Raw genomic sequence first — 13,635 nt, forward strand, 5'->3', positions numbered from 1 at the left:
CTGATTTTAGATACTGAGCACTTTACCAGACCCTCTGGAGACTAAAACTTACTGAAAGAACATAAACCTCTTTTCCTCCATTACTTTCGTATTAAAAAGTTCGTTCCTACAAGAAAATTTTAACAAAGCAGACAAAACAAGTTAGTTGGTTTAAGAATGAGAATAGCAAAGTGCATTTCATCTTGAAGTTACTGGTTCAAAAGTAGGTAGAGCAGTAGTGAATAAAAGCTAGAAACATGAACGGTCTTATTAGCCTGCTTAGTCAAAAGTCAAAATTGGGGGGGGGGGGGGTGAGAAAAAAAATCTCCCAAACAATTTCCTATAAAAAGAAAGCCCTATTATAAAATTATTGAGCTCAAGTGACAACTTGGGTAGTAACTTCAACAAACATGCAAACTACTGAAGTAAGCATGGAGGACATATCACTATTTTAGTAAAAGACCTGATTATTTACTTTTGTAGTTTTGTAGAACGCTTGCAGGACAGCGTGAAAGAGCACAGGCTGCTGTATTTTGAACCCTATATAAACACAAGTTTTGTGAGAATTAATGTAGTTTGGAATAAAGATCACAATCATTTGGAATAAATACCAAAAATCTATTCAAGTTTCCAACCTGTACAAGAATTAGTTTCTATTCTGCAACTAAAGGCATGAAGACTGCAATTTCTAAACTATGAAAACACATTTGTGACTTACGCTGCTAAAAATATTTTCCCCTAATTTTATGATGAAAATACAGTAAAGTTAGCTCAGTGAAGTAACTGAAGTGAATAACCTCCCACCCAGTTCCTTTATGATTCTTCATAAGGCAAAGCACCAATACTTTCCCAGTACCTGGCTGTAAAATTGGTAAATATGGATTAGGATGGTAAAATTTCACACAGCAGTTTTCCTTTCTCCCCATGCATTTTCCGCAGGGATTTATCTAATACCTTGACCCCTTTGGGAAAAAGCAGACATATACCAGGAGCAAGGAATTAAGATGATATGGCTGCCTGTGAATATGTATCAAAATGGGCTGCATTCACAGTATGAAATGACACACAGATGAAAGGCAAAGCAGAGAGCATTTTATTTCTTCGCAAAACTGTTGTGGTATACAGAATGTCACACTGTATCTGCGGAACACCAATTGAAGATTTGCTCCTACAGGTCTGAAGGAGTCGGGCACCGCCAAGTTGTGAAGCAGAAGTAACACACAGATGACATACTGCACATAAGCAATCATCATAAATGGGATGTTGAAAAAAAAATAGTAATAAGAAGTCCATATAGTACAATTTGGTTTCATTCCAACTCCCATCAATTTGTTTTGTGCATGGCAAAGAACACCTGAAAACTTCCAAATCCACTCCAGTGTTCAAAAGCACAGGATCAGCCCATCCACATCGAGCGGACCACACAGAGGCAGCACAGGACAGGCTGTTTTATCTTCCATCTCCAAATCCAATTCCAACACCGAAAAATCCAAACACAGTTCAAATCTCAATGAAACTATGCACTTCTACTTGTATTTTCCTTTTGCTGAGTAAGGAACTTGGGCAAACATTTGTTTCCCCCACGAACACTACTCAAGCAGCCTGGTTGCCACCCTGTGATGTACTGCATATGAAAACCCTACAGTGCAGTTTTGGGAACAGCAGTTTTTAAAGTTCACCCACCCACCGCAGCAGAAGAGCTAGATGGTATATTGCTGAATGTCCCCGCTACTTTCCTTTTTCCAGCCCAGACTGTTATTCCACCCAGATGGAACACATTTAGAATTTTGGAAAAGTCGCTTCTGCATACTCTGTTAGCACGCGAGCTTTGCAATTGCATTTAATTTATGTAGCGCTCACAGCAGCATTTTTACTTTTTCTGTATTCCACAACACACAGATAGAACAGGCACTTCTGGTTAATATTAATAGCTCATTAAATGAGGTATTTAATTTTCACTCAAACCCAGAAGATATTAAAAGAATATCGCAATAATCCATTTCTCCTGCAAGTCAATCCTCTAACGATGTATATTATAATGTTAGTTACTAGTCACTGCAAACTTGTTTTTCAAATTAATGTATGAAAAGATTCCATTTAAACTTCAATAAATAATTTACTATGCTCATCCTACTGACTCAAATTGATAAATTATTTGCATGATACATTTTCTCATCAATAAGGAGGAGAACTTTCTATTTGGAATTTATATGTCTTCTCCTTCCATTCTCCCCATTTAAAAGGCCAATTTCACTTAGAGCCATGCAGGGGGAAGCAATCTCTCTTCAGATTGCTCAGGTATGTGAAACAGAATATGGGTTTTTGAGCATTTTTCTCCCATTTTCTATCTTGAAAACAACTGGAAAAGAAAAATGGCAACCTAGCGCAGAGCTCTTCAATAGCAAGGAGAAGAGGCATGATGAAATATACTTTGCCAAAGGTCACCCAGGAGATGTAAAAAGGCAAGTTGGACTGAGGTACAGTAGCCAAATCTACTTTTCAACCATCCATTTTTTGTTGCATCAATGGTGACACCCCTTCAAAAGCTACCGGCCACAGAAGAGCTCACCTCTTCCAGCCCACTGCTCCACACTCCATGTTAAGAGAACATTTTGATGGAAACAAAGTATGACAAGGCGCTTTTTTTACCAGATGCTTTATTTACTTGAAATGATTTAATTGCTTTGACCTAATCGAGACCCAATCTACAAGACTAAGATCTGGAATGCACTGAAAAGGAAAAGAAAATATCAAAGCTTTTTGGTTGCGTCTTTTTAAGGCTTACATGTTTCTTAGCTGTGTTCCTGCTCTGATCAGTTTTCAAAACCTTAGAGAAAAAACCACTCAATTTCAGTGGTAAACGTGTAGCAGTGAGGGGTATTTCTAAACCATCATAAACTGAGTACTAGGTTAACCAAGAATTTCTACAATAGTTTCCTCTCCACAAACTCTCATAGAATTTATTAATATAGTCTTTAAATAACTAAAAGAATAAACTAAATTAAAAAACATTTCCCTTTCACAGGGTACCAGTGATCAAAGATCAGAAAACAGGCCAAAAAAATTAAGACCAGGAGATATAAAAATATACATGCTAGAATGGAAACATATGCAACAGTGATGACTAACACACACAAGTAAAAAACCAGCAATGAATATATTAATGCAACTTTTTAAAAAATAAGATCATTTTTAATAACTTTTTGCAGAAGATTAACATCTGCATCCACCTGCCTTTTTTTTTTTTTCAGTTTTCTTTAACAGGCCAACAATACAAAACAAAAAATTTACCCTGTAGTGCAGCACCTACCAAAAAAAAAAAAAAAAAAAAAAAAAAAAAATCAATGAAACTTCTTACATAATCACAGGATCATTTCATGGGACACAGCACTCACTTTATGATTCCAGTGACACTTGTTTTTGACAAGGTGCTCCCTGTAAAGAAGATATGTACTGGACTAGGGCAACTGGCTCATAGCCCCAGTAGTAAATTAGAAAGGAGCAGAAGGCTTTAACAAATAACTTACCAAATTCCAGGATGATAACTTAGCTTTGATTCCCTCATCAAGTAGGAAGGTTCTGGTTTTTGAACATCATGGTTTTAATTCTGTCAGTACCTCACACTCACAAATGGGGTTTGAAACCCTCTCTCTACTTCTCAGAGGTAGGAAACTATTGCTCCATTTTATAAGGTGGCATGGGGGAAGGGGACTGGGACATGGGACATGCGGGGTGGGGAGAGGCATGAAGGCAAGAAAAAGGCAGAGCATAATAAGTCTGTACATGAAGACTGAACATAACCTGTACTTGACGTCTCAGGTTGAGACAGAAGCTGTAGGCCCTGGGACCCTGAGGCATGGTTCCAAACACTGTTCTGCTACCTGCAAGTTACCTGAAATAACTGTTACTAATATATGCAGACCAGCAATTTTCCAGGGTGCAATTTATGCTTTTATCAGTACAAGTCCCAACGGGAGTGTTTCGTGCTCTATGTATACAGTGAAAACAAAATTAATTCACCTGACCGCACAAGATTTTGTAGTCTTAACACAACGAACAGTGACTCTGCCATACTGTGCACCTACAACACACTACAAACAAACACACTCTATAGCAATACAGTACAGAGCAGCATGGAGGTTCAGGGAGACTCAAGCTGACTCTTTAATAAGCTTTCTTTTGAATTAAGAGATACAAAACCAGTTCCTCTCTTCATAGAAGGCGGTACGTGGGTGCATTTCACAATACATGCGATCCTGTTCATTACTGTATTCTAATTATTCCTTGTTTTAAATTAAAGATCACTTGTTTTAAACCAAAATAAAAATTTGTTTAAACCACTCCACAACAGTCCCTTATGTAATATAACAGGATTTTCTCATTACAAGCAACTTTCAAAGACAAAATGACAAGCTGAGCAGCAGCATCAACTTAAATGCAAGAAAAATACCATTGTGCATCTCATCTTATCACCACATTGTACTGCTACTGAAGAAAGCTGAACTATTTACACATTTATTAGCATCCTCTTTTGCTAATTAGCTGGCAAAATGTAAGTATCTGCTTGACAGAAAACAGCTGAACTGAGAAAAGTAAGATTTTACAGAAACAGACACATTGCAAGGAAGAAAATTAATTTGAAGACAGAAATTCAGATTCAGGCTGTAAGTAATTTATGCAGACTTTTTTCCTCCACAGTTTACAAACAGCCAAAAGTCAGGTTACTTTTTTGTCTAAGATCTCATCAAATGTGACAGTCCAAATACGTAGCTCCAGGTGCTGTAAAATAAAATTAAATAACCCAATGAAACCACATCCTACAAGGACTTTTCAGCCAAACAAACCTGCTCAGGCTTAGCCCCAAATGTAGCATACTTGATGATTAGACAGGGTTGAGAGAACTAAAGCAATTGAACTCACAAGCACAATTAAAAAAAACAAGCACAGTCAAAACCAACCAAAACCAGAAGATACAAAAAGAAAATAATTATGTTTCAAGACTGCAGTAGAGTTACTTAGCAAAGGTTTTTCTCTTGAGAATTAAAAGACTGTGTTAGACGCACTGTTTCCTCATCATATCATGGTCTAATATCTAGCGATCTGTCTAGAAGAGGAGAAAAAGCTTCTAATACCCCTTATCATATATAAGGACACAAAATAAATGGAAGTTGTACTGTAGTTTCCAGGAAAGAGACATTATATTTCTACAAGTGCTGACACAAGTAACTACCACTTCCTCCACACTGAAAAGTCTGCTTAACACCTGAACATATGCACCAATGCACCATCTCTCTGTTAATCAACACCTTTGAATTGTACACATTCTGATTTAAACAGCTGAAAATACTAAACACTTAAGCAGCCTTAGAAACTCAGTTTCCTGGGAAGCAACAGTTGGAACCAAACTTACAATGAAGGGCTCTTAGCTGACATACCTTCAAGAAACTCAATTTTTGCAGACTCCCACATTTTAGGCCTATTATAAAGCTCTACCACCAAGTCTGTGCAAATAAGCATCCTGGCATTTGTTAAAGAGCCTGTCATTCAAAACAAACCAAGCAGGTAGCAGTTAGAGTTAGCATTTTATTTACTAGGATATACTAAAAGAATGATACTAACATAGAGAATCACTGTATGTTAGACTCTTTTACAAAGAAAATGGCACAGAAGTGTAAAAAAATACAGGAAAAAAAAAATCCCTAGTTTGTTTACACAACTAATTCAGACAGGGACATCTTTTACTCAAACCCAGGAATTTAAAAATTATGTTCCTCCATATTAGAAAAAAAATCTATAGTATAACTTGGCTTTGTGTCATGTGCCCTCTGAAATCAACAGTAATAATTTTCAAGTTTATGAGAAGAATTTATATTAAATTCAGTGCAAGACCAATTGTATAATCAAAAATCTTTATGGCTATGATGATGTCTACAAAAAAATATATTTTTAATACGTAAAACTGGACACAGGCTGCAAGGATTAGTCTCAGATTCTAGTATTGCCACCATAAAATCCAGCTCTGATTATTCAAACTATGGGCCACTCAAAAGAAATAATACAGTTTTATTAACACAAGAGCTATGAGTGAAGCCATCAGTTCAATCTTATCTCTGACCAATGTATAAGAAATAACATAAGCAAGCACCTTGCTCTGTGTTATCTGTCCTTGCTGGTGGCCCCAGCTGAGGCTGCTCATCCACCACTATTTCTTCCTTCCTGTAGCCATCCTAGACCACACAGAAGTCAAGTATATCTTTCCAGATTTCTCAAGGTTCCTTCAATATGGCAGATTCGGAGTTAGTACACTGCTCTTTGGGGATAAATTCTTGAAGCCTCTGTAGCTCCCTTCCCCTCCTCACCCCCAGGCTGCTTTTTTCAGCACCTACAGCAGGTAGGCAGACCTTGCCAGAACATGAGAATTTTTGACAAAATGTCATCTCAAGAACAGAGAGCCTACAGAACATGATTAAATCTAGACCGTGAAATTATTAAAGTAACACAGTAATTGCCTGAATGTAGTACTATTGCATATATAATTATTCTGACAATTAAATTTTCATTTGATCAAAACAGAAGTGCATGCACTTGTATTTGTCTGTCAACATAATTCATTTTACTATAACAGGGAATTGTGTGGGGTTTTTTTAAATATAAAGAAGGTTCTAATAGCAAATCACAGCTCCTTTTAAATAATTTAAGTCCAGATTCACATTCCTTGCTACACAGTACCAGCAAAACATCTAAAGACAACCAACGAGGTGGTATTTTTCCCTCCATACTGACACAGAACTAGAACCGACACAGATTTAAGCGTGAAGCATTTTAAGCAGGCTTACCTCAGATTCATCTGTTGACTCTTCATAAGACCTGGTTTCCTGAAAATGACACAAAGACCAAAGGGGAAATTAGCTAAGTACACATATAACTGAGAAGTATTTCCCTTTTTAAAGTACTTTTGAAAGTACTTTATTAAGAAACGGAAGACAAAGCAGAAGCAACTCAAAGTTCAGAGTTTCCATCCTTTCCATTCATACCCAATTTGTGCTTGCCTTGCAATCTAGTGCCACACTGACACTCGGTGGCACCAGTTGACTGTGTTACTATTGTCAGTTACCCTAAAAGCAAGAGTGATTGGATCATCTGAGAATCTATCCCTGTGAAAGCTTCCCTCCTGCCAGAAGTTTTCCAAAGCAACTGCCCATGTCCTGACCTGCAAGGCAGAACAGCATTCTTAAATTGCACACAAGCTAGCTTTGGTATTCAATTACGCAGCTCATAATAGGCTTATATCAAACTTCAAGAATTTCAAACAATTTTCCATAGAAATCCAGCACAATGACTTTCTTCTTCCCATCCCATGTCAATGCAAGCCGTGTGGTTTTCTCTTGCCTTTGAAGCAACTGTACGTTTAAAACATCTCTCTCTGGCAAGACAATGATTCTTACCATCCTACAAAAAACTTTTTTGTAAGTCAACTTCTGCTAATCTCTCACCTGTCCACCGAGAAAATCTGCTGATGCAATGCCTCCTCAAAGAGGTCAGCAAAATGAAGATTTACTTAACGTATTTATCGTTATCAATACCAAAAAAGGTTACAAATAATATGCTGACAGTGAATGTAAGCATTTTAACAACAAAATACGATACAAACAAAGAATGAGCAAGAGAAAAGGCAGCATTTCGAATCTTATGAAGCACTATTTGGATAGTAAGATAAAGATGTACAGAATTTCACCAGAGAAGGGAAAAAAAATAAAAATTACAGTCACCAACAGTTTAAAGAGAAATGGAAAGGCAAGACAATTTAATACACTGACAACCCATGTCCTTTTTAGTTTGTCACGTTTATTTATTGTCTGTGTTTACAAAATGCACTGATTGTGACCTCTAGGCAAAATGCAAATGCACTAGTGGACATTCACCTTTAGTGACCATCACAACAGATGGGGGAAAAGAAAAGCAGCATTTCTACTTGCAACTCAGTGCAAGGTAATTACTGCCATCCGTTTCCTCCATTTTACTCACTACAGCCAGGCCCACCTCTAAAACACACATCCCATACAAGGATTATCTGTGTAGTCTATACGTGCGACATCAGTTGGGAAATTGCAAGCAGAAAGAACATGGGAGTCAAGGGAAGGTGGAGTAAAATCCTGGCATACTTTCGGGCTTAGGTCTGACTTTGCAAGCACAACTGTCCATCAGTCTCACAGTCTCTACTCACAAGATGCAATTACCTTTCAGGAAGCAACAATTTTGTTACATACAATCCTTGTGCATCTTAAATTCTACTTAACAATAACCAAATGAGGACAGAATGAAAATACTGTGGTGTTAACACTGCCAGGCTATTGAACAAGCTAGATCAACACACAAAGTCCAATGCAAAATATCACATGATTCCTAATAAAAAAATCTGTCTTTCTCTCCAGAATACCAAGAGATGCCTACTCAACTCCTTAATAAATCAAAACTATTAGCACCACCATTTTGATATTTCGATACAATGCACATAGTTGGTAACAACAGGAGATTTTCTTTAAAAAGAATAAAGAATCTGTTCTCCCAAACAAAATAAGCAATTACAGCACGTGACATTTTTGCCAGTAGACGTGAGACTTTCTAGTGCAGGTACAAGTCTTACATTACTTTTCCCCCGTGGTTCTAATTGTTGGCTGTTCAGGAGAACACAAATGCAGGGAATGCAATGATGATAATTTTCAGGATGAGCCCACTATCTAACACCATGCAGACAGACTCACATATGTGCAGAGTGGAGTAATAGCCCACCTGCTGTTACAGCAGCTGATCCTTACATCCACCTGAATCACTTAATAAAGATTAAACCGACTTGCAAGTTGTAATGTGCAAGAACATCCTTGGAAAATACTGGCCTACAAAATCAGGGCACACCAGAAGTTGATGTAAATAATCAATCTGTGTGGACCAAGAGAGTATCAATCTGTTTTGATTTAGTACACGTACCCTGATATCCCTGCTGTATTCAGAAGGCACTGCAACCACAGCCACTAAATTTAATATATGGCACACAAATTCAGGCAAACGCTTCATAGTCTTTATGTTTTACTGCAGAAAATAACATGAAAAAATTCAGGAGTCTTGGCTCAGGAAAGAAATGCAGAAACTGTATTTGTTCCCTGACAAGGACTTAGCTGAAGGTGCTTAGAATTGACACTTACCTACTAACTCACTTTGCTAGAAACTTACTATGAAAAGCTTTTTGCCTGAGTTCTCCCACTCGCGCAGGCAAACTGGAAGAGTAAACTGCAGTTATGACTGCCCTGGGGTTTTGTTAGGTTCCTCTCTCCTCCCTCCAAATGCATGAACCAAGAGGATTATCCCCCACTGCTACTTTTAGTAGCCTTGTAACTGTGAAAAGGAAATCCCTCAACAGGGATTTGTAGACAACCAGAATCCCAAATCATGTAGAAATAGCTGTCATTGGTAGGTCTCAGACTCTAGGGGAAAACCAGCAGTACACTTCAGCCAGCTGGCAAATGCTGTTGCTCAAGGAGCCTAAGAATGGAAAAAGGGAACACAGATGAGGAAACCACAGAAATGTGAAGTAAGCTCTCACTTAGCAGATCCAACAAAACTTCTCAATAAATTCTTAAGCTGGCTTTCCAATATGATGGATATAGGGTTTTCCCTTCCCTGCCTTTGTAAACAGCAAATGCTATCCACTGTATGTTTAGGCCCATAACTTAAAGCTGCTGGAAAGGGAAAACCATGAAACTTGGGCTTCAAAGAAACCTACCCAAAACAAACCATTTCAAAAAGAACCTAAACAGGAAACATACACAACCCTTTCAGTAGGGGTGTGCATGCTCCCCACAGGAAATAAACAGAAACGAACAAGGTTACTTTCCTACCACAGTTCAAAGAAAGCAAAACACAGGGCGTTTTAATCTCTTACATTATTAGAGAAGATTTGGCAGAGGTGGTTTTATCCTGACAACCCTTTCAAACGCTGCCACAGCTAAAACCACACCAAACCAGGGGACAAAGCCACCCCCTCGGCAGGCAACCCTTCCCAGCAAAACCCGTAACAGCAGGGAATGCAGAAAGCAAATGCCAATCTCCAATTAAGGCCAATTCCCTTGAGGTAATTCCAAGACCCTCCCACCCGTACGCATTCAAGACAGGCAAACATCACACAGCCTAGCTGCGTGTCAATGTCCTGGCTCAGCAAAGAATTACTGAGAAAGTATCTGAAAGGACTGTGAACTTCACTTCTTGCTTTTATGTTATGGAAGGAGTGGTCTAGGCAGGGGGAGCTTTAGGAGGACACCCACTTTAGAGAACCCCGTGTCACAAGCACCAAACTCCTCAAATTCTGTCTCAGCAGAAAACTCCCCTGTTGAGACGAACTTGCTCGTGTCTCCTGTGCCACTCGTTAATCGACAGCTGCTCAACTATTTTAGACGGACCCTTCACCTCTTTAATCCCGGCCCTACAGCGGTGCCAGCTGCATTTCTAAACCCCTCCCTCCCGCCCAGCTCCGGGCTCCTGCATGGGGTGTTATGCAGCAAGAGGAGCCCTCCAGGCCTGCGCCGCCCCCCCTGAGCCGCCCGTCAGGTTTTTCAGACCAAGCCCGACAAGCAGCCCCGTCCGCGCACCGCGGCGGCGGAGGAGGAGGCCTCGCACCGCCGCCTCCATCCTCGCTCCTCCGCCCCGCCGCCGCGAGGCTCCCGCCCCCGCTCCCGCCCCCTCACACACGCCCCTCTGCTCCCCAGGGCCGCCCCGGCCCCGCCGCCCCGCTCCCTCCGGCGGGACACTGCCCTCACGGCCTCTACCTTCTCCTCGGCTTCCGCCATGGCGCGGCCAGGCGACTGTCATGTGAGGCGCAGGAAGCCGACGAGGGCGGAGGCACCCTGGGAAATGTAGTTTCGGCGAGGAGGTGCGTTTTTCTCCGTGGGTGTGTGGTGTTTTTGTTTGTTTGTTTGGGTTTTGGATGGTTTTTTTGTTGTTGTTGTTGATTATTTTGGGGGATAGGTGGAGGGAGAGCTGCGGGTACAGTGATGCTGCCTTACAGCCTACACCAAGGGCCGAGGCAAGGCTGGGCCCAACAGGGACAACACATCCCAGGCAGATTTTCCTTCTGCCCTCCTTAGCTGCAAAAGAGACACTTTTTTTTAAGATTAATTCCTTTGATTCTCTCAGGGAGACCTTCGCACAGCCAGCTGTGATAAGACTGAAGGTGACCACCATGATGATGACAACGAGATGGTCTCTGGTTAGTGAGGGTTTGGGTGTAGTTGAAGCTGAGAGCCACCTGAAGCATATCTGTGTTCACCACCATGCTGTGCACTAGACTACCAGTTCTCCAGGACAAGGCCCATTTATTGGCACCCATCTGAGCAGCACTTGGATGAGCACAGCTTTGGTTGTCATTAGATCCTCTGGTGAGACATGTAGCAGGCTGTGTCTATGTTTAGCCTGTACCCAGGGCTAAACTGTAACAGCTGCTCTAACATCCCAACAACCACTCACCAGCCAGGGAGAAGAATCAGGAAAAAAGAAGCCAGACTCACAGGTAGAAGCGAAATGTTTAATGAAACACCACCAGTACCAACAGAGATACACAGAGTTATACTCAGCCAAATGAATACCCAGCTGTCACAATCAACCACAGAGCAGACCTCAGGAGAAACCCACAGGAGCTCTCTCTCCTTATCAAACCTTCTGCCTTTATACTGACCCTGACATTATGGGATAAGCTACACCTGTAGCTAACTTAAGTCAGCTGCCCTGGCTGACTAGAGCCTACCCAGCATGGCTGGGCTGTGATTCTGTCCCAGCCAAACCAGGACACTCTGTTCTTTCTGTACTTTTCAGGTAATTTGTCAACAGTCAAATTGCGCACATGCTTTAGCATCAGGAGAAGGATTTTAGAAAGCCTAAATACCTTTCTATAATTCTAGAGGCTGCTGCATTTTCTCTTTTAAAACTTTAAAATAATACTTGAACACCTATTTTCACTTAAATTACTTTCTTTATATGTTAAAAATATAACCAAAGCTAAAAATCGATTGGCAGTACTTTTTATCACTTGGATTTTGCCATTGGAGCTATTCCAAATCTAAGGTGGAGCTACAGTGTTAATGTGCTCAGTTTCTACCCTTGAGATCAAAGCCAAAAATTTAAAAATGTGCAGGTCAACTTTGGCAATAAAGGAGAAATCTTGGAATATTACACTGGAAGACTATAAGGCCATACAATTAAAGTTAATCACAGGGATTGTTACCTTGGATATGAAAATTGTGTGTATTGTTGCTGTACCTTTAGAATTGCCAGAATTTCAACTGAGAAGTGATAGAACTGTTGTTTAAAATCGCACTGAGAGATTGACATTGGATGAGAGCTATCAAAGTTAACCGTGTCAGTACAAGACCATATGACTGTAACTATCATTTGCAAATGACATAATATAAGCAAACTTCCTTTTTTGGTCTGTTACCAGATGTCTACAGACTATCAGGTTACCGTGTAAATGTCATCCTGGCCATATAAGCCAAGAGATATCTACAGAGAAGTTGTTTGGCTGCTGTTGTACAAAATATTGTTGAGACTTCACCTGTATATAACAGGAAAGTTCAAGTCAAATTTGTTGCAAAGAAGATGAATTTAAACTGGAAGAAGGCAAAGGACCACTAAAAGGATCACAAAAATTTAGGATCTGTTTGTTGGGGAAGACTGGAAAAAAGAAAGGCTTGGCTTCTTCAGTCTAGAAATAAAAAAAAGAGCTGAAGAGGAAGAAGAGCTGTTAAAGTGAAAGATATGAGATCAAATAGGTATCCGCTATCTTCAGTGCACTTAGGCTGGAAATGAGAAGTAGATTCCCGTGTGTCAGTTGCATGTGGTCCTCAGAAGAACCTTGCTGGCAAGAAATTCACCTGATTTCAAGATGAGATTTAATGAACTTGTATAAGAGTCTTTAAGATATGTTTGCTGACAGCTGTGTTGCTCATCCAGAGAACTCATTCCAGTCCCATTGTGACCTTCTTGAATCTTAGTCCTGTTCAAATCAATGAAAAAAAAATATCGGTGCTGTCAATGGAGCCAGGACTTGTCCTGTAAGATATAATGTGCAAGCTGTCGTATCTGGTACTTGAAGACTCGGTATCGAGTGAAAGGAAACTTTGCTTGATAATTTTTTCCCCCTACTTTTAGGGGAAATAAAACTGCATAGCGGTTTTGGGTCTCAGGGTTGGTTTTCTTTTTTTTTTTTTTCTTTTTTTTTTTTCTTTTTTTTCTCAACAGAGACATTTTGTGGCACTTTTGAAACTGGCATAAACATTCATAGCTGTCTTTATAAATGCCAAGAAAAGAAGAGTGTAAGGGAAAGGATGGCAGATCTTGTAAACTTTGCTATTATAACAGCTAACAGTGCACATTTGTTACAAATAGCAGTCAAGGAACAGCTGTTCTTGTTTGCATTGCACATAGAGTAAGTGGTATAAACAATGTGATTTACTTAGTGTGCTACTTATTCCTGGCAGAAACATGCAAAACTAATTTTTTTCTTGTTTAGACTTAAGGTATGAATTCAATCTGTTGTGATTATAGCTTTTTATTGTGTCAGGAAAATTTAATATGTTGGCATCCAATTCTGCCACCCCTCCCACACCCACC

At 39.8% G+C, this 13,635-nt stretch overlaps 1 protein-coding gene across 3 annotated transcripts in view; it reads right to left on the minus strand.

Annotated features, from left to right (window-relative positions):
* The window catches only part of VPS41 (VPS41 subunit of HOPS complex), a 105,891-nt gene extending 95,070 nt beyond the window's left edge, over positions 1-10,821 (minus strand). For all 3 annotated transcript variants that reach the window (XM_086467876.1, XM_086467875.1, XM_086467877.1), the window contains exons 1-2: positions 10,797-10,821; positions 6,816-6,854 (exon numbers count right to left, since the gene is read on the minus strand). In XM_086467876.1, coding sequence (XP_086324002.1) covers positions 6,816-6,854; positions 10,797-10,817 — 60 coding nt within the window. In that variant the 5' untranslated portion in view covers positions 10,818-10,821. The remainder of the gene's footprint in view (positions 1-6,815; positions 6,855-10,796) is intronic.
* Positions 10,822-13,635: the final 2,814 nt, after the last annotated feature.

Source organism: Leptosomus discolor, chromosome 7 (genome assembly GCF_034619465.1).
Source record: "Leptosomus discolor isolate bLepDis1 chromosome 7, bLepDis1.hap2, whole genome shotgun sequence".
NCBI lineage: Eukaryota > Metazoa > Chordata > Aves > Leptosomiformes > Leptosomidae > Leptosomus > Leptosomus discolor.